The sequence below is a fragment of the Puma concolor genome, chromosome A3, assembly GCF_028749965.1.
Source record: "Puma concolor isolate L17-30 chromosome A3, mPumCon1.1.hap2, whole genome shotgun sequence".
Classification (NCBI taxonomy): Eukaryota; Metazoa; Chordata; class Mammalia; order Carnivora; family Felidae; genus Puma; species Puma concolor.
In genome coordinates this window covers 117,674,368-117,700,451 of record NC_141669.1, presented here as the reverse complement: position 1 = coordinate 117,700,451, position 26,084 = coordinate 117,674,368, and the positions used below count along the sequence as shown (strand labels likewise).

The 26,084-nt window shown below is 51.5% G+C and overlaps 3 protein-coding genes across 11 annotated transcripts in view; 2 read left to right on the top strand and 1 right to left on the bottom strand.

Annotated features, from left to right (window-relative positions):
• CPNE1 (copine 1) overlaps positions 1-4,721 on the top strand; it is a 34,846-nt gene extending 30,125 nt beyond the window's left edge. For all 5 annotated transcript variants that reach the window (XM_086702074.1, XM_086702073.1, XM_086702075.1 and 2 more), the window contains 13 exons: positions 124-198; positions 280-351; positions 486-566; positions 736-825; positions 933-1,019; positions 1,161-1,247; positions 1,341-1,400; positions 1,480-1,613; positions 1,718-1,772; positions 2,019-2,070; positions 3,668-3,801; positions 3,954-4,190; positions 4,390-4,721. In XM_086702074.1, the coding sequence (XP_086558200.1) occupies positions 124-198; positions 280-351; positions 486-566; positions 736-825; positions 933-1,019; positions 1,161-1,247; positions 1,341-1,400; positions 1,480-1,613; positions 1,718-1,772; positions 2,019-2,070; positions 3,668-3,801; positions 3,954-4,190; positions 4,390-4,530 (1,305 nt within the window). In that variant the 3' untranslated portion in view covers positions 4,531-4,721. The remainder of the gene's footprint in view (positions 1-123; positions 199-279; positions 352-485; positions 567-735; positions 826-932; positions 1,020-1,160; positions 1,248-1,340; positions 1,401-1,479; positions 1,614-1,717; positions 1,773-2,018; positions 2,071-3,667; positions 3,802-3,953; positions 4,191-4,389) is intronic.
• Positions 4,722-8,022: 3,301 nt separating this feature from the next.
• SPAG4 (sperm associated antigen 4) lies at positions 8,023-13,263 on the bottom strand. Of its 5 annotated transcripts, none has more exons than XM_025932310.2 (12): positions 12,108-13,263; positions 11,496-11,600; positions 11,142-11,208; positions 10,863-10,924; positions 10,606-10,649; positions 10,263-10,288; positions 10,032-10,140; positions 9,703-9,778; positions 9,416-9,531; positions 8,908-9,075; positions 8,302-8,391; positions 8,023-8,189 (listed from the first exon to the last, which is right to left on the bottom strand). In XM_025932310.2, exons 1-12 carry the CDS (start codon positions 12,415-12,417, stop codon positions 8,040-8,042), a joined length of 1,323 nt encoding a protein of 440 aa, XP_025788095.1. In that variant the 5' UTR covers positions 12,418-13,263; the 3' UTR covers positions 8,023-8,039. The 5 variants fall into 5 exon arrangements, with proteins under 5 accessions (XP_025788095.1, XP_025788096.1, XP_086558203.1 ...); XM_025932311.2 differs by having other exon boundaries at positions 12,127-12,332; XM_086702077.1 differs by having other exon boundaries at positions 10,606-10,924.
• A 1,988-nt stretch (positions 13,264-15,251) lies between these two features.
• LOC112869521 (fer-1-like protein 4) overlaps positions 15,252-26,084 on the top strand; it is a 34,685-nt gene continuing 23,852 nt past the window's right edge. Inside the window, exons 1-19 of the mRNA XM_086702069.1 lie at positions 15,252-15,759; positions 16,022-16,077; positions 16,444-16,532; positions 16,633-16,732; positions 17,868-17,959; positions 18,155-18,196; positions 18,493-18,657; positions 19,161-19,221; positions 19,348-19,479; positions 19,742-19,804; positions 19,885-19,969; positions 20,197-20,356; positions 20,477-20,660; positions 20,738-20,924; positions 21,531-21,889; positions 22,200-22,308; positions 22,500-22,674; positions 22,793-22,913; positions 23,339-23,439. Coding sequence (XP_086558195.1) covers positions 15,681-15,759; positions 16,022-16,077; positions 16,444-16,532; positions 16,633-16,732; positions 17,868-17,959; positions 18,155-18,196; positions 18,493-18,657; positions 19,161-19,221; positions 19,348-19,479; positions 19,742-19,804; positions 19,885-19,969; positions 20,197-20,356; positions 20,477-20,660; positions 20,738-20,924; positions 21,531-21,889; positions 22,200-22,308; positions 22,500-22,674; positions 22,793-22,913; positions 23,339-23,439 — 2,360 coding nt within the window. The 5' untranslated portion in view covers positions 15,252-15,680. The remainder of the gene's footprint in view (positions 15,760-16,021; positions 16,078-16,443; positions 16,533-16,632; positions 16,733-17,867; positions 17,960-18,154; positions 18,197-18,492; positions 18,658-19,160; positions 19,222-19,347; positions 19,480-19,741; positions 19,805-19,884; positions 19,970-20,196; positions 20,357-20,476; positions 20,661-20,737; positions 20,925-21,530; positions 21,890-22,199; positions 22,309-22,499; positions 22,675-22,792; positions 22,914-23,338; positions 23,440-26,084) is intronic.

Here is a 26,084-nt window from a genome sequence, read left to right as displayed (position 1 = left end):
ACATGTTCAGTAAGAGCCCTAACAGACCACCCAGACTGTCTGGAACATGGAGGAGGTGGGGGTCAAGCAAGACCTAACCCTGTCTGAGATTTTGCTTTCCCACCTACCCCTGCTCTGCCCCAGATTGTGTCCAGCCAGATAATAACTCTGCCCTTGATGCTGAAGCCTGGAAAACCTGCTGGACGGGGGACCATCACGGTAAGGAAGAACTCTGGGGGAAGGGGGTTACGTCAAAGAGGAATTCATGAGGTGATACAGTCTCCTGCCTCCCTTTCCTAGGTATCAGCTCAGGAGATGAAGGATAGTCGCGTAGTGACCATGGAGGTGGAGGCCAGAAACCTAGATAAGAAGGTGTGTCTGGAAGGAGGAGGCCTTGGGGATTTAAGAATTAAGGGGACAGGGATGGTATGTTGGGGGGCAGGGGTGAGGACTGGTATAGTTGTCTCTCCCTTAGTCTTACACTGGGGTCTCTGTGGCATTGACAGGACTTCCTGGGAAAATCGGATCCATTCTTGGAGTTCTTCCGTCAGAGTGATGGGAAATGGCACCTGGTATACAGATCTGAGGTGTGAGACCCCTGGGGTTGGGCTGAGTGGGTTATGAGAGAATCCCTGGGGCTTGTGATTATCAAGGTTTGGAACATAGGGAGAGCAAGACTGTACATGGATAGGGAAGGATGACAGCTCCCCATATGCCAGCCCAGAACTTACTAGAGGCCTTGCCCTCCACCTTCAGGTAATCAAGAACAACTTGAACCCTACATGGAAGCGCTTCTCTGTTCCCCTTCAGCATTTCTGTGGGGGAGACCCCAGCACACCCATCCAGGTGAGGAGTTTGCCTCCTGAATGGACCGACCAGGGGCAGAGAGCCTGGGGAGGGATTTATTCTCACTATATACACATACTCACCTCCCCCTCTTCCCCCTGCCTCAGGTGCGATGCTCAGACTATGACAGTGATGGTTCACATGATCTCATTGGTACCTTCTACACCAGCTTGGCCCAGCTGCAAGCAGTCCCGGTGAGTGCCAGCCCAGCTCAAGGGTGTTGAGGTGGGCCTAAAGGACTGCAGCCCCAGGGAGGGAGGGAGGGAGGGCAGAGCAGCTCTAGTTCTGGCTGATGCTCTGGGAGTTTCCTACCCTAGTTTTTCTTTCCTCACCAGGCCAATTTTGAATGCATCCACCCTGAGAAACAGCAGAAAAAGAAAAGCTACAAGAACTCTGGGACTGTCTGTGTCAAAATTTGCCAGGTGAGACGCTAACCCATGTGACCCAGGCTCTGACCCCTGTGCTCCATGGCCCCAATTTCTTCACCTCAGCTGTGATCCTGGTTTCATCTACAGGTTGAAACACAGTATTCGTTCCTGGACTATGTGATGGGAGGCTGTCAAATCAACTTCACTGTAAGTTGCTTTATCAGGGGCAAGAGAACAGATCTGGAGCTCAAAGTGGCCTTCAGCTCCCCTCCTCCCTTCCTCCCAGGTTGGTATAGACTTCACAGGCTCCAATGGAGACCCTTCCTCCCCGGACTCCCTGCACTACCTGAGCCCAACAGGGGTCAACGAGTACCTGACAGCACTGTGGAGTGTGGGCAGCGTGATTCAGGACTATGATTCGTGAGTAACTTGTTCTCTTGCCCGCCCTCCTCCCTGCAGATGTTTCAGCCTCTAGGGTCACAGTCCCCTCTCTGCCTCTTCTCCAACTCACTGTCTTCCCACAGGGACAAGCTTTTCCCAGCATTTGGATTTGGGGCCCAGGTGCCCCCTGATTGGCAGGTGAGCACTCCTCCCCAACTCCTCTGTTTTCAGTGTCAGGGTCCTGATTTGGGGGGATGACGTAGATTTGCTGTCTGGCACCCAGCTTTATGTGGAGATGCAGGGATGTATCCCTATAGGCATATGCACAACAAGTACTCAGGACTAAATAGTTCCTATACAATGCTTGGCATATACCATAATGTCCTGTTTCTTTACACAAATATGACCATGGAGAAAGAACCTCATTTTCATTCTTGCCTTCAGGTCTCCCATGAATTTGCCTTGAACTTCAACCCCAATAACCCCTACTGCACAGGTAAGTTCCTCCAACCTCCAACATAAGGCAGATCTGTCCACACCTAGAGGGCCAAGCCTGTGCAGACAAGGGAGTGTGGGGTAATAGGGGCAGGTATCTGATCCTGTTGTGCAGAGGAGTGGATTTTAGAGCTAAGTCTCTAAGAGACTCAAATCTAGGTCTCAAATCTTTATCTTGCGTCTTGCTAAAACCATGTGACTTGGGGCCAGTGTGCTTTGGCTTCATAAAAAGGATAAATACTATAAGATATTGAATATTTAAGGAGAAGATATATGTAAAGTTTGAAGAAGTAAGCCTCGGCAAATACCAAGTGCTCTCTATTATCATCTTTGCCTGGAAGCTCACTGGTACTTATCTGGGCATCAGTGGAAGCCTTCGTTCAGCTCTTTTTAGGGTACTTTTACCCAAACTCTTTTGTCTAGAGAGGTTCCAAATCTCGTGGCTCCCCCAACATGGACAGCAAACTAAAGTGGTCTGTATATATAGACACACACATATTTTTTTTCCTGAAATGTTTGAGAATTATAGTGAATAAGTCCTATCCCAAGTTTGCCTCCGAGACCCCACCAACTTTGCTCCCTTTATCCCTAAATAGTTAAGTGTGTGTTTCCTAAAGTCAAAGATATTCTCTTATGTAACTACAGTACAGTTCCCAAAATCAGCAAGTTAACATCAATACTATTATCCAGTCTAGAATTTATTCATGTTTTGCCAGTTGTCTTTTACAGCATAAAGAAAATCTCAGATCGTGTAATGCATTCACTTGTTTTGTCTTCCAGAATTCTTCATGTCTGTCATGATAATTGAAATTTTTTAAGATTATAGGCTAGGTAATTTGTAGAATGTCTCACAGTTTGGGTTTACCTGGTATTTCCTTATGATAGATCCAAATTATGTACTTGTGGTGGGCGTTCTTCTCAGTGCACCATGTCAGGAGGCCCATGATGTAGATATATCCTACTACCAGTCATGTTAACTTTGATCACTTGGTTAAGGTAGAGTCTACTACCAGGTTTCTCCACTATTTGTAATTAATAAATATCTTTTGGGAAGATACTTTGAGGCTATATAAATATCCAGTTACTCATTAACTAGGATTCTCTGGTTTTAGCTCATATTGATCTTTGCGTGAATCAGTTATCTCTAAGATTGCCAAATGATTTTGTAATTCCTCCTACATTTATTAAGAGCTTCTTAGACTGAGTTATGGGGGGAAGAGGGAGGTTGGAAAAAAAAATTAAGAGCTTCTTCCTTTCCGGGAATTATTTAATATCTATAGATTCTTATTTTAGTAATTAGATTATAATTCATTATTAAGTGGGTTGTAATCTGATGCTCAACTATCCTAGATTTGTTTATGAGACTCCTTAATTAGTGTTAACTCAAGTTGTGATTTAGGGCAAGTGCTCTTCTTCTCTTTGGTCTTAATTTTTCCATCTGTAGGATAAGGTTAAGTACCTTGGGTTATAGGGGTGACCAAACGAAATGCACCCAGGTTCTCAAATCTCCTTGGCCAGGATGGGGTGATGTCAGGACTGACTCAACCCTGAAGAGGCTCAGTATTTTAGTGTGGTTTTTTTTTGCCCTCCTTTTCTAGGCATCCAGGGCATTGTGGATGCCTATCGCCAAGCCCTGCCTCAAGTTCGCCTCTATGGCCCCACCAACTTTGCACCCATTATCAACCATGTGGCCAGGTTTGCAGCCCAGGCTGCACATCAGAGGACTGCCTCGGTGAGGATCATGAGAGGTAGAGGTAGTGGTGGGCAGTCTTGGTCAAGGGCTCCCTTTAGGACTATGTAACAAGGGACTTCTTGTCAATGTGGGGATGTGTAGCTGGGGTGTTTGGAGGGTCTGCCTCAGTTTATGAATGGGCTTATCCCCAGCAATACTTTGTGCTGCTGCTGCTGACCGACGGTGCTGTGACAGATGTGGAGGCTACACGTGAGGCTGTGGTGCGTGCCTCACACCTTCCCATGTCAGTGATCATCGTGGGTGTGGGTGGTGCTGACTTTGAGGCCATGGAGCAGCTGGATGCTGATGGTGGACCCCTGCATACGCGCTCCGGGGAGGCAGCTGCCCGTGATATAGTGCAGTTTGTGCCCTACCGTCGCTTCCAGAATGTGAGTGGGGGCAAGTTTGGGGGCTGATCAGATCTGGGAGCTTACCCCTCCACCTCTGTCTGAGTGGGGATACTTACCCTTTCATCTAAGTCTGGACAAGTTTGGGTGTTGGGATTTGTATCCTTTCTTTGCTATGAAATGTAAACTATGGGATGCTTTTAGGGGGCCACCACTGACCTTGCCCTTCTTCTCCTGGCAGGCCCCTCGGGAGGCACTGGCACAGACTGTGCTCGCAGAGGTACCTATACAACTGGTCTCCTACTTCAAGGCCCAAGGTTGGGCCCCATTCAAGCCACTTCCACCCCCAGCCAAGGGCCCTGCACAGGCCGCTCAGACCTAGATTCCTTTAGGGGGTAGGCTGTGGCTAGTCCTCAGCCTTGTGTCCCCCAAGGACACAACTCAACCCTGCACACATTCCCCAGTGCTTGCACTTTACATTTTATATTTTTATATTTGTTCCTGCTATTGTTGCTTTTGATCTCTCCTGCTTGCCCCTGGAGTCCTTTATTCAATAAAAATCAATGAAGATCACTGCTTTGGCACCACTCTGTGTTTCTAAGTGGAAATTTGCTGTTAACCATGTTTATTTCTCCTCAGCCTCAGTTTGTCCACCTTAGGAGTTGTTGAATGAAGGATACCTCTGACAGCATAGCCCCAATCAAAGAAATTGGATATTCCTGGCTAGATGTGTAGAGACACTGACTCTGTTTTTAAAAAATACAAGGATCAAGTGTAAGCCAAACACCCAGCCTGCACTGCCTTAGGACAGAGCTGAGCTGGGAACGAAGACAAGGTGGAAAGTGCGAGGGGAGGGAGGAGTTTTATGATGGTGCATGGATCATGCTAGACTTCCTGCAGGAGAGAGCAGTGGTGGTTCTAATCCTAAAGATAGGCCACAAGCCTGAAATTTTTAACAGCTATTTTTTTCTTACTAGAAAATTAATATGTGTATTCATTGTAAGAGAAAAAATACACAAAAAATATTATCATCTAAACTCCAATGTGCCAATAAAGTATTTGGTACAGATTTTTTAGTCCATAATGCAGATTTATAATGTATACATGTTTTTTATTTTACAAAAATGGGATCATATTGTGTATACTATTTTAACATGCTTTAAAATGTATGCTAGTTACTACAAAATTATTTGAAATATAAAAATAGATAATGAGAGGTGAAGGTTCATGTGTTTCCTAAGTCTGACATTTTTTTTCTAAGTAGGATATTACATACTCTTTGTACCTTGTTTTTGTTATATTGGGTGTCTTGCCCATTAGAACTTTTGGTGACCTTATTCTTTTTAATGCCTATGTATTCTGTGTATGAGCGTATTGTAGCTTATTTAGCCAGTCCATTATTGAGATTTGGGTCCCATCCGATTTTGTTCTGCTACAAAGTGCTGTAATGAATATCCTATGCAGCAATATTTCTGAAGGATTGGTTCCTGGAAGTAGAAATGCTAGATCAAAGGATAAGAATATTTAAAATTTTAGTAGATATTGTAAAATGCTCTCCATAACAGGTTTTTTTTCTTTTTTTTAATTTTTTTACCCCTTTTCTGTTAATCTGACAGGCAAAAAAAAATTTGTCATTTTTAGCTTGGATCTATTTAATTTTGAAGGCTAGATGTCATTCATGTGTTTATGGTTATATTTCTTCTGAATAGCCTGTTTATAGGTTTTTGCTGTTGTTCTAGCCCTTATTCTCATCCATGTTGAAAATACTTCCTCCCAAGTTATTGCCTTTTCATGCGTAGTATCTGTTAATCTGTAGAACTCTTTTGGTATGGAAATTAATTATGTATACCAGTCTAGCTTGCTTTTTAGGAAATTATCCATATATCTATCATTAATAACTTTCCATGACATTACACATTCCCTTAAATACTAACATTTCTGTTGGCTTCATATTATTTTTGTAGCATAATTTATCTTCTTACATACTGTTTGGTTTTGTCTTTATAAACAACAGTGTGATAAATATCCTTAAAAGTATTATCCTCAATTACATTGATGTATCCTTTGGCTCCATGGAATTATGGTGATTAAAGCATATAAAAAAATTTAAGGGGCGCCTGGGTGGCTTGGTCGGTTAAGCGTTGGACTTCGGCTCAGGTCATGATCTCACGGTCCGTGAGTTCAAGCCCCACGTCGGGCTCTGTGCTGACAGCTCAGAGCCTGGAGCCTGTTTCAGATTCTGTGTCTCCCTCTCTTTCTGCCCCTCCCCTGTTCATGCTCTGTCTCTCTCTGTCTCAAAAATAAATAAACGTTAAAAAAAAATAAAAAAAAATTAAGGCTTTTGGTTCCTATTGTCAAAATGCGCTCCAGAAAAGCTGTATTAGTCCATATTTCTAACCTTAGGCTTTGAGAGCACTCAGAGTAATTTAAATTACAAAAGTAACAAATACCCTGAGGGGCGCTGACTCTTGATTTAGGCTCAGGTGGTGATCTCACGGTTCATGAGTTCACCCCATGTGGGGCTTCAGGCTGACCATGTGGAGCCTGCCTGGAATTCTCTCTCTCTCCCTTTCTCTCCCCCGCCTCTCTCTCTCTCTCTCTCTCTCTCTCTCTCTCCCTCTCCTTCTCCCTCTGCCCCTCCCAAGTGTGCTGTCTCCCTCTCTCTCAAAATAAATAAAATTTTTAATACCCTGAAAATTTAAACAAATGGATATATGGGGTGCCTGGGTGGCTCAGTCGGTTAAGCAGCCGACTTCGGCTCAGGTCATGATCTCGCGGTCCGTGAGTTCGAGCCCCACGTCGGGCTCTGTGCTGACAGCTCAGAGCCTGGAGCCTGCTTCAGATTCTGTGTCTCCCTCTCTCTCTGCCCCTCCCCTGTTCATGCTCTGTCTCTCTCTGTCTCAAAAAATAAACGTTAAACAAATGGATATGTGCTTCACCCTCACACATACTCATGCATTCCACTTGCATGCATTCCACTTGCATGCATTCCACATGCATTACACCTAGAGGTGTAACCAGTGTTCATAGTCTGTGTGTATATTCTTCCAAAACATGAACACACTGGGAAGGATCCTAGCAACCAAGGTGTTGCATGTTCCTTTGCTCATGCTGGTCCCCCTTTTTTAATCTAGCCAGGCATAACTCATTAATCTTTTGAAGACTGTCTCCTCCCATCTTTTATTCTTCCAATTCTGATTGGACTCCTAGTATAAAGAATTCTTGAATCAATAAATGAATTGTCCTGTTTCCTGGAGCACTCTCCCCTACCGGGCTCCCTGAGGGCAGGGACAGATTGAACACTAGACTGCCTGTGCCTAGCAGTAAAGACAACCTGAGTAGGGGTACCAAGCCTGCATCTACTCTCAGATGCTTCCTAGAGGTTCTCAAGTCTCCTTAGTTTTTGAGTGTTAACCTAAAAAAAGTAGTTAACCTCTCCACCTGCACCTGGCAGGAGTTGAGGGGACTTTCCCAGAGGTTGGGGGTAGGAATTGAGCTGTACAAACATGGCTTCAGGCTGACTGGCAGCTCTGAGTTAAAGAGGGTGGCCTCTGGGGGAAGGTAGATTTGAATCCTGTGCCACTGTTCCTCACTAACTGTATGTTCTTGAGCATTCCCTGACCCGAGTGGTTTCCCCTTCCACGGTTGTGAGGATTAGTTAGACGATGTGTAAAATATCCAGAGCACCATCTCTTGCATGTGGTAAGCACTCCATAAACATGAGCTGCTGCTACTGTATTGATCTGAACTTCTCCAATAAGAGGGCGCATTGGAAAGTAGACTCCCCCAACTAATAGGCCAAAGGCAACCAGATTTCCCCCAAGAAACACCTCAGTATGATTCCAGCTTCTTTCAGCACAGACCTGCACTCTACTCCAACAATGAGCATGTTTAATGGGGTTCCCCGGTGGCACTGTCCCCTGCTCCCTCTGAAGTTCGCATGCCATGGGCTCGGACTCGATACAAGCATGTGAAACGGGGGTGGCCCCAGTTGCTTAGAATCTGGATCTTCACCTTGGGAAAGGCAGTTGGGGGGTCATTCTGGGGAGACAAATGGATCATGCCAAGGCCTGCTGTCCCAAGGGCTGCCTTCCTCCCCAATCTTCCCTCACTGTCCTATTCCTTAAGCACCCTCACCCCCAGTGACACACACCTGTAGGTGGAAAGTCTGAATCTCTGATTTCTCCACATCGAAGGTGAATTTCCCCAAGAAAACTTCAGTCTCATCATCAACCTGGAGGCCCTGGTAGGTGAAGAGTGAGCGGGGGGGGGGGGGGAACAGTGAGGCACAGGTGGAAGAGGAGAAAGCAACTTTATTGAGGACCTACTATGGTGTGCAATAGCTGTACTCTCTCCTTTATTTTTTGATTTTAGGATAGTGTAGTGTGGAATGTGGGCTCCAAGAAACCAGGTTGCAAAGTTTAGTCTGGCCAATTGTTAGCTGTGTGACCTTGGCAAATAAGATTGCCTTTCTGATCATTACTTTTCTCATCAGTGATGGAGATGAGGGCACTTCATAGGTTGTTGAGTGGGTGCAAGATGATCCATGTAAAGTACTCAGTACAGAATAAGGGCTCAATAAAGCCATAACTAAAGTTTGGATATGGTTATAATTATTTATAACCTGTAGGCCTGAGAGGCGAGTGGTAGTATCTCCATTATGTAGATGAGCAAGCGAAGACTCAGTGACACCAATTTTCATGACTGGTGCTTACTAGGCAAAATCCGCCCCACCTCCCGTAGCCCTAGCCTCACTCACATAGACTGCAAAGTCGCGGGGGGCGCTGTTGGCTCCCTCGGTGTGTGCCACACTGGGCGGTGGGTGCTGCAGGGTGATGTCGCTCAGTTGCACGCGACCCGGTAGCCGGATTACCACCTGACCCTGGTCGCCCTCAAAAGCCCAGCAATTCCCAGGGAACACATCTGGCTGCAGGCGAGCAGGTAGATCTTGAGAACCCACGGACTGAGCGACTGCGACCCTTCCCAGCCTGGGCATTGGTTCTGATAGGCCCCGCCCTCAGCTCAACCCCTCCATCGGCCCCGCCCAGACCTCCACCCGGGTCTATACGCAGCCAGATCCTGTCCGGTGTCCCAGTCCCTGGCACGGCCAGGCCTCGCCTCCAGCCGGGCCCATCCTCCCTCAGGCAGGGCCCCGCCCATCGCCACGCCCTCAGCTCAGCCGGGTCCCACCTCCAGCGAGCTGTTGAGTCTCCTTTCTCCAGCAACCCGTCCCTTGCCCCGTTCTGGGATCCAAGTTCCAGGCCCACCTCCAGGATAACTGTTGGCGGCCGAGCGTAGTTCCAGAAGCTGAAGCGATTCCAGAAGTAGGCAGTGTTCGCATCCTCATAGTCGTGTGATGTCTTCTCTAGGTCGATGGAGGCCCCTGGAGCAGGGAGAAGCAATCATTCAGACTCCCAGGCCTGACCGACAGCTGGGGCAGGGTCTCTGAGGTCGGTCTCTTCGGACCGGTCATGTGCGTAGGTCTGTCTGTGTCAAGGTCTCCGTCTCTTCCCGTGTCTCTGAGTCTCAGTCTCGCAGTGTCTCTGGGTCTTACCCACAGAGCTCAGCGCATAGTCAGGTTTCCTCACAAAGTCTTCATTCAACCTCTGGAATACGAGCTTGGCCACTCTCTGAAAAGAGGGAGGGCAGGGCCTGGAGGGACGGAGCTAGCGGGCAGGTTTACAGGGAGGCAAAGTTCTGGGGCTAGGTTCTCTGCTATAGACTTTGTGGGTCCTGGGAGAAACTCCGAAGTAGGGACTCCGGGACGGGGTTTACGGCTCGCGACCCAGGGGGCGGCGCTCCGCAGGGGGCTTCCGAGGTGGACTGAGCGGCGGGCCGAGACACGGGGCGGTGCGCTGGACAGCCGCGGGCTGCGGGGCTCACCTCGCTGTTGGCTGCGCGAACGCTGGACACCTCCTTGTGTAGTTTATCGAGCTGGGCCTGGAGCTGCTGCAGCTGCTGCCCCTGGGAGCGCACGCGCTCGTGGTACTCGCTGCAGGCGGGAGGTCGGCACGGGTGGGGTTGGCTCCCGGTCCCCCTGGGCGCTTCCCGTAAGGCCCCGCACAGAAGCACCTTTGAGCCCCCTAATTCCCCACCCCAGGTGCCCACTTTCACCTTAGAGTCAGCATCTCCTTAGGTTCCTATGGAGGGAGGGAGGCACAAAAGACAGCACAGCTCAGTCCCACCCACTCCCTTCTCCCACTTCAGCCTGGGAGCAGCCGGACTCAAAGGGCCTTCTTTTTGAGGACTGTCCCCACCCCCGACCTGCCAGGACCTCTCAGAGACCCCCAGCCGCCTCTGGGCACAATCCCTCAAGGATCTGTCTATATCCAGCCCTTCCTTAGGATTAGACCCTCCAGCACTTGTCCCCCTCCCACCAGGCCAGGGGACCCACAAAACCTCCAGGTTCACGCACCCTGCCACGCACCCACCCTAGGATACAGACGCCCTGACTCACATTCTCCAAAGGAGGGACCAGATACAGCAGCCCCCAACAGAGTGCTGGGGAAAGAGGGGTAGTCTCAGGGGGAGCCAAGGGAGAGGGTTTCCTTGGCATAAAGGGACAGTGAGGAGAGAAAAGCCTTGAGGGGGCTCTGAAGGGGACCGTGAGCAGTTGAAGGTGCTCAGGGTGCTGAGGGATACAGGAGAAAATGTGCCGGGTTTGGCTCCAAAACATCCAGGGCGGGGGCCCCAGGGGATTCGCCACCCCCTCACCTGCCAGAAAGAGGCTCAGCAGTGACAGGGCCGTGAGCAGGAAGCGGATGGAACAGACCTCCCTGAAGAACCGGAGGGAAGCTGAGAACCCAGACCCTCGTGAACCCCACAGCCCCCACGCCAAGGTACTAGACCCAGCTCCCGCCGACAGGACTCAGCCAGATCTGAGTCAGACTCAACAGCCAGATCTGAGTCAGGGTCAAGCTTTTGCTGGCCCGGCTCTGCTCCCTATCCCCTCCAAAAAGCAGTCCCTGTAGCTCCCCATTCCCTCCCTCTGACCTGTACACAATGACCAGCACGTCTCCTACCAAGGACAACAACACGCTCAGCACCCGAAGCAGCAGGCCTGGGGAGAGGAGAGGGGCCTCAGAGGGGGAAGAGGTGAAGAAGGGCTCGGTAAGTGTGGGGTTAGAGGTTCAGAAGAGGCTCAGGAAGAGGGGAGTGGGCTAGGAGCATTAGATGGGGGCACGGAGAATGAGTTCAGGCTCAGAGAAGGTGGATCGGGCTCAGAGAAGGGGCTGGAGACTGACATGGGCCAAGGACTCAAAACGAACAGGGTCTCAGAAATGAGAACCGGAGTTCAGAGAGGGGAGCTGGAAGGTCAGAGGGTTTCCGGGCTGATCTGGCCCGTACTCAAGAAGCTCTTGGACACGCGCGGTGGAGGCATCTCCTGCCTCAGATCCAGGGTCGGGAGAAGGTCGAACTGCTCCTCAGAGACTACGGGAGAGCCAGCCGGTTCTGCGGGAGCCCAAGGGCGCCATTGGGGCCTTGCGCAAGGCAGGTCCACTCTTTCCGCGGGACCAGGCCGCAGGTTCCCCAGCCCAGAAGCGGGGCAGTACCCCCCAACCGGCATTGGTTCCACTGCATGCACACCCCAGGTGTGCTCAGCACTCTGAGCCCGCCCCTCTGGGATGCTCCGTCGAGACATCGGTCCCCCTGCCAAACGGAGGCCCCGCCCCCAGACAAGTGTTGGTGCTGCCCCATTTCTCTGGTAGCCACTTATGTTTACACCAAAGCCGCGCTTTCTCAGTGTTGTCCAATCAAAACTTTCCCCGCCCCTTCCCAGGGCCGTCCATCACACCTAGATCCCGCCCCTTAGGGAATTTTATTTGGTGTCTCCCCTCTTCACCCCATAGGCCCCGCCCCTTAGGAGGTGCCCAGATATTTATCCCCATTCCGTTCCAAGCCCCGCCCCTTATGCCCTGCCCCCTCCCTCAGCTCTCCCGGATTCGACCCCGCCCGCACCCGAGGCCCCGCCCCTCACGGTTGCCGCGCCACAGGCGGTCGGCCCTTTGTGGCTCCGAGGCGCAGGCTTCTGCCGAGGGCTTCCAGCGCATGTGGTTCCTCCGGGCACTCCTGCGCTCAAGATGGGCTCACCGCAGCTCGAGCCCCGGGCTCTTCTGCCCTCGGGCTCCCCGGGCCCCGGCCCAGCTGACCGGTGCCCGCTGCTGTCCCCCGAGGTGACGCTCACTGAGCTGTTGCTGTTGTCGCTGTAGAAGTTGGGCGTGCGCTTATGCGGGGACGCCGCCGAGCCCGGGCGGGGGCTCCGCCGCATCCTGACCCCGGGGCACCCTGTCACGGACACCAAAGTCGCCGCCGCAGCTGCCAAGGCTCTCGGCCCTCCTTCAGCCAATGTGCGCCGCGGAGACCTCACGGACCCTGCGTGCAGCCGGCGGGCCCCCCGGCGGGATCTAACCTCCTCTGTTATCTGGGCCCGGCTGCTGACGTCATAAAGGAGCCCGTGATCTCTACGGAACTCCCTGACGATGCGTCACAGAGCTAGTCGTGACGTCCCTGGGAGCCTGGCAGTCTCATTCTTTCCCATGTTAAAGCAAGTGATGACATCACATCACTTCCCAGAACTTCCTATCTTCTGCACTTGGTGTGAAAGAATTTCTATCCCCCTTCCTGCTTTGTTTTTCTCCTCAGCTCATATCACCAACATGCTATATATTTTACTTATATATTTCTTCATTGCCTATCACACCCACTAGAACATAAAAATTTATGAAGGCAGGTATTTTTGTTTTGTTCACTAGTGTATACCCAGGACCTAGATAGGCCTAATGAATGAATGTCACCCAGGGCACATCTAAGAAAATACTCAGTTTCTTTTGCTCTGCAAACCCTTCAGGCCCCTCTTTTCATCCTTGTCATCAGGCTAGGAAACTCTGACCTTAGGATCCGTGGTTCCCTCTCCCAGACCCATATTCACCAAAGGTCTGTGGGCTAAGACTTCATTCAGTATGCACCAAACACCATACCCACACTCAAACCAACCATCTGAGATATTGAAAATGCAATGAGGAATCACAGAAAGTCACAGACAGGAGACCAGAGTTCCCAGAACTCCTGCAATAGAATAGAAATTCAAGTTTCCAGGTACAATTTAAGAATCTACTTTAGCATTTCTTGAGTGGGTGCAGGAATGTGCATTTTTAACAACCACATGTGTGATCCTCATTAGGACCACACTTTGAAAAGCAATGCAGAAATAAAGAGAGAGAAAGGAAGGAAGGAAGGAAGGAAGGAGGGAGGGAGGGAGGGAGGGAGGGAGGGAGGGAGGGAGGGAGGGAAGGAAGGAAGGAAGGAAGGAAGGAAGGAAGGAAGGAAGGAAGGAAGTAGGGGGGGGGGGGGAAGTAATACAGTGCATATGCACATTACATAGCTAGGCAAATAGGTCCAGAAAGGGGAAAGGACTTTCCAGAGACCACACAGTGCATGATAGAGATTAGAATTCCAAAATCCTGCCCTAGAGCCTAGTACTCTTTCTGCCACATCCCATCTTCTTTGGAATGTTAGGAAGTGAAGTGTCAGTTCTTGGGGGGGGGGGGGGTGGAGGGTGAGCGAGAACTTGCCAGGTTGTGTTCCTGCCCAGAAGGGGAGGTGCCTGCATTAGTTTCCAGAAGGGGTGGCTTCAATACCTTGCTTGATTAGATGTCACAGAGTTCAGGGGTAAAGGGAGGGAAAGGCCAGGGCACTGTGAACTAAGAATTCTGGTCCCCCTTTTGGCTTCCTTTGGATCTCAGTGCCCCCATACATCAGCGGAGGAGGGGAAGCCCTCCCCCAACATCTGGAATCTTGAGGTCTAACCTGAACCTTGCTTAGAAACAGAACAACCTATGCCTGTTTGTCTGGTGTTTTATAGACCTCAAAACTCAATTGAGCAGCCTACACCTGGGACACAGAACAAGGCTTTCCAACCCCACTATTGAGTTGAAGAAGCTGAAGCACAAGGAGGCATCATGTCTGGCTTAAGGCCACACAGCAAGACCTAGCTCCTCTGATGGTCTAAATTTTATGTCTGCTGCCACCTAATACATTCCTCGTACACAGGTCAAAATGACAGATCACAGGTCTCAAAACACACCCTGCATTCCTTCCCACTGCCTGGATGTCCTTCTCTGCTCAACTCCTGTCCTTAAAGTCCATTTTATTTCTTTTATTATTTCTTTTTTAAAGTAGGCTCCATGCCCAGTATGGGGCTTGAACTCATCACCCTGGATCAAGAGTCGTATGCTGTACTGACTGAGCCAGACAGGTGCCCCCTCAAAGCCCATTTTAAGCACCTCTGGCCTCCCTCTTCTTGAGCTCCTGAGTCCTGACCCTTTCCTGCTCTGATGGGAATTACAGTCTTTCTAGGCCTTGTTTGATGTTGGAGTCCATGAAGCTACTGGAAGACAGAGAACATGTCCAATTCACCGCTGTGGCTGCACCCCTTCCCCCACAGGGTAGCATAGCACAAGTCCTACATATAGGAGGTGTCATTAACTAGAATAACTAAATAGATGGCCAGGATACACACTCAACACATAGTTACAATCACACATGGGTTCAAACTACCAGATACATTCATTCCTTCATTCAGTAAAAATACTGCACATCTGTTTAAGGATATGGGAGGAGCTTAATGTGCAGCATGCACAATTACTCAATATTTTATAGGCAAGTTCAAGAGTTTGCAGACTCCCTGCAGCCTATCTATGTAAGACCCCAAGTTAAGGACCTCTGTTTTCTGGTTAGGAAGTGTTTTGAATACCTGCTATGTGCAAGCTAGGGACACACATTCAACCACTCATTATTTCAAATGTGTTGAATGCCTGTAGTACTAGTGCTGAGGGCTCGGGGGATTCATTTATCAATCCGCCCATTTATTTAAAAAGTTTTTTGGGGCGCCTGGGTGGCGCAGTCGGTTAAGCGTCCGGCTTCAGCCAGGTCACGATCTCGCGGTCCGTGAGTTCGAGCCCCGCGTCAGGCTCTGGGCTGATGGCTCAGAGCCTGGAGCCTGTTTCCGATTCTGTGTCTCCCTCTCTCTCTGCCCCTCCCCCGTTCATGCTCTGTCTCTCTCTATCCCAAAAATAAATAAAAAAATGTTGAAAAAAAAAAAAGTTTTTTGAGGGTCTACCATGCACCAGACCCTGAGCTTGGCATTGAGGACAGAAAGATGAAAAAGGAGCACCATGAGACCCGTGCCCTTGAGGCCTCATTGGCTAACGGGGACAAACTAGGGTCCTGTCTTTCCCCTTGGCTCCATCCCCACCCTATCCCAGCTCCCACTTCACAAGGGTGGATGCAGGGTGGAGGCTGAAGCTGGAAGAGGCAGGGAGGACAGAGCAGACCACAGCGACCTTACCTCCTTCTCTCAGTCCTTCAGCTCTCTCTTCACCCATGACCCCCCAAGCCTGCCTGTGTGTTTGACTAAAGGGCAGGGATTGCTGAACTTGCTGGGTGAGTCCAGTGAGTCAGAGGCGATTCAGGTGAACAGGCAGGTTGGCAGGAGGGCAGACGGGCAGAGGGAGAGCCAGTGGCCCTGGGACAATGGCTCTGATCGTGCGTGTGCAGCGACTGACGGGGCTGCCAGGCAGCCATGACCGACAAGTGAGGCTCAGCTTCCGGGGTGAGGCTTGTAGGGGTGCTCTAGGGATTTTTGCAACTGGGGCGCTCCCATTCCTCCTCCTTAGGCCCCCCAATCCAGTGCCTAGGCATCTCTCCAGTCTGTCTCTTCTCTCCTCTAGCCCATTTCTCTGCCTCTTTCCCCTCCATCTACTACCTTTCTCCATGGGTAAGCCCAGCCCAGGGGGACTGGACCCTGTTCTGGGTGTGTATGTGTGTGATTTATGGGAAGGGGCTGATAACTGACTAGTTTTGATTCTGAGCAGGCTTCACCCAGAAAACAAGGAAAATTCACTGTGGTCAAGAAGCAGATATTGGTGAGGTGAGTGGGGTTGGGTCCTGGATAGGGAGACATTGATCTGTGCTCATGTAAGTCCCTTCTCAGATGAGTTGGGGGGCATATTCCTGGTTTTGGGGGGCTGTGTTCTCAGGAAGTGGGGTTAGTCTCTCAGGCTTGAGAAGACAAGACTGGGGGGGATTAGTTCTTGATTGGTAGTTACCCTCAGATCAGCCCTAGTTTGCAGTCAATCCTGTGTTGGGGGAGGGGTTGTTCCAGGTTTGGGACATTGGTCATCAAGTTAGCTCCAACTTTGGAGGGTTGGATCCTATCTCCTGGCTAGGATAGGCTCTAGATTGGGGGTCAGGGTAAGTCCAGCATTGTGTGTCACAAGATTCCTCTTATCTCCAGCTGTTCCACTGGCCACACTACGGGGCTCCGCTGGCTGCGGAATGTCTGTCTGTGCAGGTGGTTAACTGCAGCCGTGTGTTCAGCCCCAGGTGAGTAGGCCTGGGGAAGCCAAGGATGCAGGTGGGGCTGGACATGGTAAGAGGGGATATTCCCCTAGGTCATTCTTTTACCCCCATGCCACATCCCCAGGTCTCTGGGGACCCTGGTGATCTCCCTGCAGCAGCTACAGCGTACTGGGCATTTGGTGCTACGGGAGGCCCTAGTGGATGAGAATCTGCGGGTATCCCCGGTGAGTCTCACCAGTCCTCAGCCTGCCACCCTCATGCCTGAGTGTCCTTCTAGATAAGAGAGTTCCATTTTTCAGAGAGGAAAACCCAGATCCAGACAGGAGTGGTAACAAGGCCTCCCAGCCAGGGCTTCTTTCATTGTAGCCCCTGCCTTAGTCCCACATGAGCCAAGAGCCATTCTGTGCTGCTCCCTACCCAGTACAGACTCAGTTCTTGTGAGAGGCAGAGATGAACCTGACTGAATTTTCCTGGTGTTTCATGGAGGGTCATCTAACCTGGTAGGAATGGACCTGGGTTCAAATCTCAGATCCACCATTTCCCTACTGATAACCTGAACAAGTTATTTAGCTTCACCAAACTGTTTCCTCATTTACCTTATATGGAGTCATAGGAAATGTTGAACTTTTCCATCAGTCTGTTGTTTGCTGAGCTCTGATTATAAGCTGTGCCGTGTGTGTTGTGCTGGGCAATAAGGATTGAGTGGTGAGCAAAACCAGATAAGGATTTGCCCTCTTAGAGTTCTGTATCTAAAGAGAGAGGCAAATATTAAACAAATATTCACACAAATAAATGCAAAATTGTCACAGATGTGTGTTACAAAAGAGCTGGTAGGACCCTGGGAAAGGGTATAACCAAGGGATGTAACCTATATGGGGGTCAGCAAAAATTCCCTGAGGAAGTACTGGTTGAACTTGGAATGGAAGGATGACAGGAGTTAACTAAGTGGGAGGGGAGAAGGTTTCAGGCAGAAGAACTGGCATATGCAAAATCCCAGTGCTCTGAGAGAGCATAACTGGGGTGCAGGGCAGGAGCAGACCCCATATTAGATAGGATGGAAAGGTTGGCAGGAGTCAGACCATGCAGAGCTATGAGGGCCACAGTAATGAATTTCCAAGAGCAACGAGAGAATTTTAGAGTCATGTTTGGCCTCTTCAAGAGGTAACATGCTCATGCTAAGTTTTTCATAGGCGGTAGTTAGTCAATATTATTAATGACCAGAGAGGAACCACAAAGTCACCACGGATGCAGGCCAGGAGGGTCTCTGTTTATAGGTGGAGTAAAAGGCATTGTCCTTGGACTTCTCTTAGCCCGAGACAGTTTGGGGGGCTCTAGGGCACATTGTGTGTCTGTTTTCAGATCCAGGTGGAACTTGACCTGAAGTATCAGCCCCCAGAGGGTGCAGCTGGAGCCTGGGCAGAGGAGGACTTTGGAGCATCCATCCGGGACAGGTACCCCACCTCTTGCCCCCTGCAATCTAAGCAAGGCCTGATTGTCCCAGCCCAGGTAGGCCTTGGGAAGGCAGAAGTGGTACCTAATTCCTCTCTGGATCTGCTGGATGTGGTGACCCTTGGCCCTGTGCTGCCTGGGTTGCAGCTCTGTAGTCAAGCCTGGCCCCTCACTCCTTTCATTTATCCTCCTTCTAGCTCAGAGCTGATCATCCCCAACGTGGGCTTCCAGGAGCTGGAGTAAGTATGTGGGGATGGTCTGGGGTTACCAAGTCAGTCTTGGTTGGGATTTAGGAGTCAGTGATATGGGGTCAGTCCCACCGTCTGGGATCAGTATTGGATCAATTCCAGGGTGAGAAGTCAGTCCTAGAATCAGGGGTCAATTCCGGAATTAGGGATCCCAGATTAGGGGTCAGTCCTGGAAATAGTGGGGTCAGCCTAAGGGTCAGAGGTCAGTCCTAGGGTCAGGGAAATCAAGGGTGCCCAGAGAGGAGGGACAGGTTCCAGACATGTCCCTTGAAGGCCTTTCCTATCAGGCCTGGGGAGGCCCGGCTGGAGCGGCAGGCAGTGGCATTGGGCCACAGGCTAGTTCGAGGCCTAGCTCAGCAGGACAATGAAGATGGTGAGCTGGAGCTGGAGCTGGATCTGGAGGATGAGCCTGATGTGGAGCTTTCTGGAGTTGTGTTCAGCCACCTCAGAAGGTAACTTGTACCCACACCTGCTCCCATACCCACCAGTGTGTCAACCTCAGGCGCTTATTCGTGTAGGCCCATGCTCATCCACACTCACAAACAGCCCCAGGGTATGGGTGAGGAGTGGATGTCCTGGAGTTAAGGCATAGACACTGCCACATTCACACACACAGTTACACTGGCACACATAGAGCTTCTGGAGCCCATGTAGGGGACGAAAGCTTGAGGAGGGTAGGGAATTTTGTCTCTTTTGTTCACTGCAGTGTCCCAGGACCTAGAATAGTGTTTGTTGGTACATAGTAGGTGCCCAACAAATCTTTGTTGAATGAATGAATGGTTTCAGGGCTCCAGGAATGAGTCACATTCTGGGTGTAGGGTTGAGATGGATGCAAGACAGACTGGAAGGATTCAGAATCCAGAAGAGAGGAGATCTTATCCCTAGCACTGAGCAAAAGTACGTAGGTGATAGGGGAGAGGAAGTGAAGTGAGAGCTGACCTTGTACTTCTGGCAGTCGCACCCGGGGCCTGGCTCGAGGGGATCCTTTCCAGATGTCCAGAGCTCAGGACTTCCAGGTACCACTCTTCCTCTAGACCCTAGCCGTTGGTGAATACCACCCACTCTCCACACACGTGGTTCCCCTGCCCTCCTCCTTACTTGGCAGGGATGGCTTCCTTTTCTCCTCCTTCTGCACCCTTCAGGTAGGGGTTACAGTGCTGGAGGCCCAGAAGCTGGTTGGAGTCAACATCAACCCCTATGTGGCAGTGCGTGTGGGGGAGCAGCGCCGAGTGACCGCCACGCAACGCGGGACTAATTGCCCCTTCTACAACGAGGTGTGTGCAACCAAGGAAGAATGGGGCTTGACAAGAGAATAGGAAAGACCCAGCATGTACCCAGTCCGCAGAGGGGACGTGGCCTAGGTGGAATTGAGCAAGTGCCTGCGGTCAAGAGGGGCTTGATGAAGGAGAGGGTACAAAGAGGCGCCAGCAGGGGAAGGAGAGCGTTCTTTTTGCAAGAGGCAGGGGCCAGCTGGCGTGAACCCTTCGCATATTACCAATGTTCTTTCGCCTCTCTTGTTTCCCCACTTCAACCTAGTACTTCTTGTTCGAATTTCATGAGACCCGGCTTCACCTCCAAGACTTGCTGCTGGAGATCACGGTAAGGCGGGTAGGGATGAGGGGTTTCCGCCAGAGAACAGAGGATACCGAAGCTCCAAAACTAACACCATTTTCCCCCAGGCTTTCCATTCGCAGGCCCTCCCCTTTATGGCCTCCCAGATAGGCACCTTCAGGATGGACCTGGGCATTATCTTCGACCAGCCAGGTAGCGAACCCTCTCCTGCTTTAGACTCATCTGCACCAAGGGGAACTGACCCTCCGGGCACTGATCCCTAGATACTAACTTCGGAGAGAGAAGCCTCTTGGGAAGGTGGACTTCCATGTACTGCCTCTCCTCCCTACCGAGTCCGACACGAATGCGGGTCAGTGCAGCCCGCCGGTCTCCTCTGACCCGTGGCCTGCCCCTCCGCCCCTCCGCCCCTCCGCCCCCAGATGGCCACTTCTACCAGAAATGGGCTCCGCTGCACGACCCTCGGGACACCCGCGCTGGGACCAAAGGCTTCGTCAAAGTCACTTTGTCCGTGCGGGCGCGCGGGGATCTGCCTCCTCCGCTACCAGCCCCGGGCCCAGGTCACAGTTCGGACATCGAGAAGTGAGCTGGGGTGAGGGTGGGGGTAAGAATAAGACCGGGCGTGGCCTCCGGGACGCCGTAGCGGGGGTGGTGAAGCCCGACACCGCGGCGTTCCGCGGCCTCAGCGCCCCACTCCCTTAGGAACCTGCTCCTGCCACGCGGGGTGCCGGCCGCGAGGCCGTGGGCGCGGCTGCGCGTGCGCGTGTACCGGGCCGAGGGGCTGCCCGCGCTGCGCCCGGGGCTGCTAGGCAGTCTGGCCCGCGCCCTGCAGGACCAGCGCGTCCTCATGGACCCCTACGTGCGCGTGTCTTTCCTGGGGCAGCAGGTAAGTCCCTCCCGTCCCCACTCGGCCGAGGCGCGGGCCCCGGTGCCGTGCTGACCCCACTCCGCCGCGGCCCCCAGGGCGAGACGTCTGTGCGCGGCGAGGCGGCGGCGCCCGAGTGGAACGAGCAGCTGAGCTTCGTGGAGCTCTTCCCGCCGCTGACGCGCGGCCTCCGTCTGCAGCTGCGGGACGACGCACCCTTGGTCGATATGGCCGTCGCCACGCACGTGCTAGACCTGAGGCAGATCTCACACCCGGGCCGCGCGGGTGAGCGCCTGCGGCCAGCGCTTGCTGCCTCCGCCTGGTCCTGCCAGCCCTGGGTCCCTCCCCTGGCCGCAAACTCCAGCCCTGCTATCCCGCTCCGCCCCTCCACCCAGCACCAAGCCGTCCCCGCCCTTCGGGGCCTCACCTGTCGTCCCCAGACTACAAACCCCACTCTCGGTTTGCCTCTGTTGACAAAATCCTACGGACAGCCGCATATCCAGTAGCCGCGCCAGCTGTGCTCTCCCTGAAGATTTGCACGCAGAGAAAATAAACCCACTCACATCTTGCGTTCACCCCGCCCCTCACGGGATCACCTATAGCTCCGCCCCAATCGTGACTCCACCCCCAGAACTGGGGCTTCTGCAGTAGAGCTACGGGTTGTTTGTCCCAAGGGCCTTTGGGAGCTGGGGTAGATTAGATGTGCTCTCGGGTTTTGGTCCGTAGCTGTCGGTCCGCAGCCGTTCTCAGACTTCCCTCTCAGAGCTGCCAAAGCCCAATCCGACTCCCTGCCCCCTTGGACTTGCAGGAGATAAGAGTATGCTGCATAGACTGACCTAGTACCCATCTGCCCCGTGCTTCCCTCCAAAACGCTGTTCTTGTCCCCCACAGCGGGGTTTAACCCCACTTTCGGCCCGGCATGGGTGCCTCTCTATGGCTCTCCCCCCAGTGGGGGACTCCGGGATGGTCTTCAAAGTCTCAATGAAGGACTTGGCCAAGGCATTTGGTTCCGCGGCCGCCTGCTGGTTGCTGTGTCCATGGAAGTATCGGAAGGGAGAGCTGAACCTGAGCCTCCCCAGGCCCCACAGGGGCCCAGATTGCCCAGGCTCATGAGAAAGAAGAAGAAAGCCAGGGGGGGCCAGACCCCAACCGGGATCCCACAGCACCTGGATGCCAGTCCCAGTGGTGATGGTCCTGAGATTCCTGGTGCCATGGAGGTGGAGGTGGAGGACTTGCTGCCTCTGCCAGAGGTGGGAGCTGGGGTTTTAGCAAAGGGAGGGGGTCACTCTCAGCTCTGGAGTAACTGGCTCCCTGGCGTTAAACACAGGGGTGGAGCCTGAATTTCTGGGCCTGGATAAAGAATGCAGTGTGTGTATACATGTGCTCTTGTGTATATACATATGTGGGGGGGGGGGGGGGCTGAGCGCTGAGAGGTAGGATACTTGTAGTGGTATTTCTAGGTCTTGGTTGCAGTCTTTCTATCAGCATTGTGGCCAAGCAAAGTTCGGATTGCAACCTGGGTGGGTGGGGGCTGACTGCCGTCTGACCCTCCTTCCTCAGAATGCCCTGGCGCCCTTGCAAGATTTCCTGCTCTTCGGTGTGCTTTTTGAGGCCACCATGATTGACCCTGCCTTGGCCTCCCAGCCCATCAGCTTTGAGATCTCTATCGGTGTGTGGCCTAGCTGAACCCCTGAGGGTCATGGGTTTAAGGGTGGGGATTCTTGTTCCAGACTTAGGCCCCTGGAAGGGAAATTGACCTTCAGTAAGGGGTGGGCTCTGGCTTTTATTGAGGCAGAGTTAGTTTGAAGGAGGGGTCAGACCCTAAGCTGGGTTCCCCCTGACCCTTGCTGCTCTGGGCAGGTCCTGCAGGCCGCCTGGAGGAGCAATTGGGCCCAAGGGCCAGGGCTGGGGAGGGAGCGGAGGGCAAGGCCGAGGAGGCACAGCCTCTGCTGGAGACGGAAATGGGAGCCGGGCATGTGTTGGAGGAGGAGCTAGGGACCCCTGCTCAGCGGCCTGAGCCCATGGATGGCAATGGGTGAGTACTCCTGGTGTCTGGAAGGAGGGTGTTGGGAGATCCTCAGTGGCCCAGGACTGCCCCTCGCAGCCTCTGCTCTTCTACCCTCCCCACCCCACCCCCCGCCCCTCTGGTACAGGCCGTATTTCTGCTTGCCCCTGCGTCACCAAAAGCCATGTGTGCACGTGTGGAGCCGCTGGGAAGATCACACGTGGCGCCTGCAGAGCACTAACTGTGTGCGGAAAGTGGCCGAGAGGCTGGTGAGAGCGAGGCGGGTGCCCACAGGGAGAGGCTGGGATGTCGGGAAGACTGTGGCCTTTGAAAGGAGCTCTGGAGTGAGGCTAATAGGTAGAGCACCTGGGAGCCAGCATGTCCTAGGTGCAGGGCTAAAGAGCCAAAGAGCTCCGGTGGAACAGAGGAGACCAGAAATTGTGGGAAGACAGGGCTTCAGAATTGATACACCCAGAAAGGGGCCAGGTGAAGGCCATGGGTAGAGCTACTGGGGGCCCAGCCCCACTGCCATGGAGCTGGTAGAGAAAAAGATGGAACCATGACCTGGATGGAGCTGAAGAAGCCCTGGGCATGGAAGTGCAGCAGTGAGTGGGAGAGGCTCTGGAGTGGGGATGTGGTCTAAAGGAGGGAGTCTGCAACCCTTTGACTCTGACCCTCTGGCCCTGTCGCGCAGGACCAGGGGCTGCAGGAGGTTGAGACTCTGCAGCGCAGGCTGGGGCCTGTTGCCTGCACACGGCTCAAGCAGGCGCTGGAAGAGTTGGTGGCAGGGAGCAGGTGAGCTGGGAGCCTCAGCCTCACTGCTGTGGGGCTTCGTGTCAAACTCCAGGGTGAGGGAAACTCGTGGTGGCTGTTTGGAGCCAGGGTGGCTGGAGGCTGCGTTTGCTCCACTCTTCACAGGAGAATAAGGAGATGACGATCCCCATCAAGGGAGCATCATAGAAACTATTGGGAGTTAGGCCACTCCCCTCCAGTAAACTCCCTTCCAGCTAATCTCCCCTCCTACTTCATGGAGAACATAGAAGCTTCACCTTCCTCCAGCACGTCTACCACCTTGCCAGCTTCTGCACCCATCTGCTCACCTTCCCTCTTGCTATAGTGGAGGAAGGGTCCCTGCTTCCACAGTCATAGCTGTGATCTTGATTTCATCTCTCATCTATGGAGGAACTAGCTCTGCAATTGTCCACTTTCTCTCCTGCAGCATCAACTGGTCCCTAGTTACCAGGTCATTACTGTAACCATGTAAACTTGTTCTAATGACTTTCATCTTTGACCTTCACTGCCCTGAATTCCATAACCTGCTCCCTGCTCCAAGTACTTGGGTCTTTTTCTTTTTTCTTTCTTTCTTTCTTTCTTTCTTTCTTTCTTTCTTTCTTTCTTTCTTTCTTTCTTTCTTTCTTTCTTCTTTCTTTCTTTCTTTCTTCTTTCTTTCTTTCTCTTTCTTTCCTTCTTTCTTTCATGTTTATTTATTTATTCTGAGAGAGAGAGAGAGCAAGAGATCATGCGAGTGCTCTGGGGAGGGGCAGAGAGAAAGGGAGAGAGAGAGAGAATTCCAAGTAGGCTCCATGCTGTCAGCACAGAGCCCCACGCAGGGCTTGATCCCACAAACTGTGAGATCATGACCTGAGCCGAAACCAAGACTTGGGCGCTTAACCGAGTCACCCAGGCACCCCATAAGTGTTTTTCTGATCCTTTTCTCAAAAGAGTTATTAATCCATTTATTCAATAATATTTATGGCACTTACTATGCCAGACACTGTTTTAGGTGCAGAAATAACAGTGAAAAAGCATTCTTTTTTTTTTTAAGTTTGTTTATTTATTTTGACAGAGACAGAGCAAGCAAAGGAGGGGCAGAGAAAGTGGGGGAGAGAGAATCCCAAGCAGGCTCCACGCTGTCAGCACAGAGCCCAATGCAGGGCTCAAATAACAAACTGTGAGATCGTGACCTGATCTGAAACCAAGAGCCAGACGCTTAATTGACTGAGCCCCCAGGTGCCCAGTGAAAAAGCATTCTTGCCCACAAAAATTCCTGAAACTTATATTCTGGTGGGGGGTAGTGTGGAGGTTGGATAGAAATAAGTAATTAACATAATAAGGAAGAAATATAAGAATTATGATAAGGATAGTGTTAGGGAGAAAATAAAGCTAGGAAATATTAGAGAGAGGTGTTGCAATTTTAGAAAGGGTGGCAAAGAGGGGCCACTATGAAGTTGATATGAAGAAGTTGAAGGAGCAAGCTGTATCTGTAAGGGTGTTCCAGACAGAAGGGATAGCATGTGCAAAGGCACTGTGGTGAAATATGCCTGGTGTGTTTGAGGAGGAGGAAGGGAACCAGTGTGACTCTAGCACAGTGAGGAGAGTAGATGAGGCTGCAGTGTGTGTGGGGAAAGGAAGATAATGGTGGGGAGAGGCATGTGGAAACCTCAATCGCCATTGTAATGACTGTCCGTGGCTTCTTCTCTGATTTACTTGAAGAGCCACTGAAGGTTTTGAAGGAGAAGGGAAGGGATGTGCTCTGACTTATCCTTTAAAAAGGTCAGTGGGGAAGGGATGATATAAGAGAGGAAGCAAAGAGATTACTAAATAGGACATTGTAATAATCCAGGTGACCAATATTGATGAATCTAATTTAGGGTGGTTGCAGTGGACATAGAATGACATGAATGGATTCAAGAGCAATTTGGACTTTGAAGGTGACAACTCAGGACTTGTGAATAGAAGGTATAGGGAATGAGGAAAAATGTACAAGAAGGAGTCATGAATGACCCTCAAGATCTTGGCTTGCACAACTGTGTAGATGGTGCTATTTACTGAGCTATGGAAAGCAAGAGAAGGAGGAGGTCTGATGGCAGCGAAGGGAATATCAGAAGCTCATTTTGGGGTATGTTAACTTTGAGATTTCTATTAGACTTATAAGCAGATGTGTCTGTTAGGCTGTTAGCTGTATGAGTTGAGGTCTGGGGAGATTTCTAGGCTGGAAATGAAAAACTGGGAGCTGTAAATACATAGATGGAGCTGGATATGACTGTCTAGGAAGCAGAGAAAAGAGAAACTGAGGGGAGCCTGAGTGGCTCAGTCGGTTAAGCATCCAACTTTGGCTCAGGTCATGATTTCATGGTTCATGGGTTCCAGCCCTGTGTTCGGCTCTGTGCTGACAGCTCAGAGCCTGGAGCCTGTTTCGGATTCTGTGTCTCCTTCTCTCTCTGCCCCTCCCCTGCTCGTTTTCTGTTTCCCTCTCTGTCTATCAAAAATAAATAAACGTTAAAAATATATATATTAAAAAAAAAGAGAGAGAAACCGAGGATCTGGAGAGCTCCAGCATGTGGAGGTCGGATGAGAGGAGGACTCAGGCAAGGGACTGCTTGTAGGTGGTCACTTTTCTGTCCCCATATTTCAGCCTCTCAGTGTGAGCAGATGCACTT

Excerpts from the sequence above, each read along its gene's own strand:
- SPAG4 (XM_086702077.1), bottom strand. The coding sequence starts at position 12,417 with ATGCGGCGGAGCCCCCGCCCGGGCTCGGCGGCGTCCCCGCATAAGCGC. Across the intron at positions 10,141-10,262 it reads AAGGAGATGCTGACTCTAAG|CGAGTACCACGAGCGCGTGC; the intron begins GTGAAAGTGGGC and ends TCCCGCCTGCAG. Across the intron at positions 8,392-8,907 it reads CCCGCGACTTTGCAGTCTAT|GGCCTCCAGGTTGATGATGA; the intron begins GTGAGTGAGGCT and ends TTCACCTACCAG.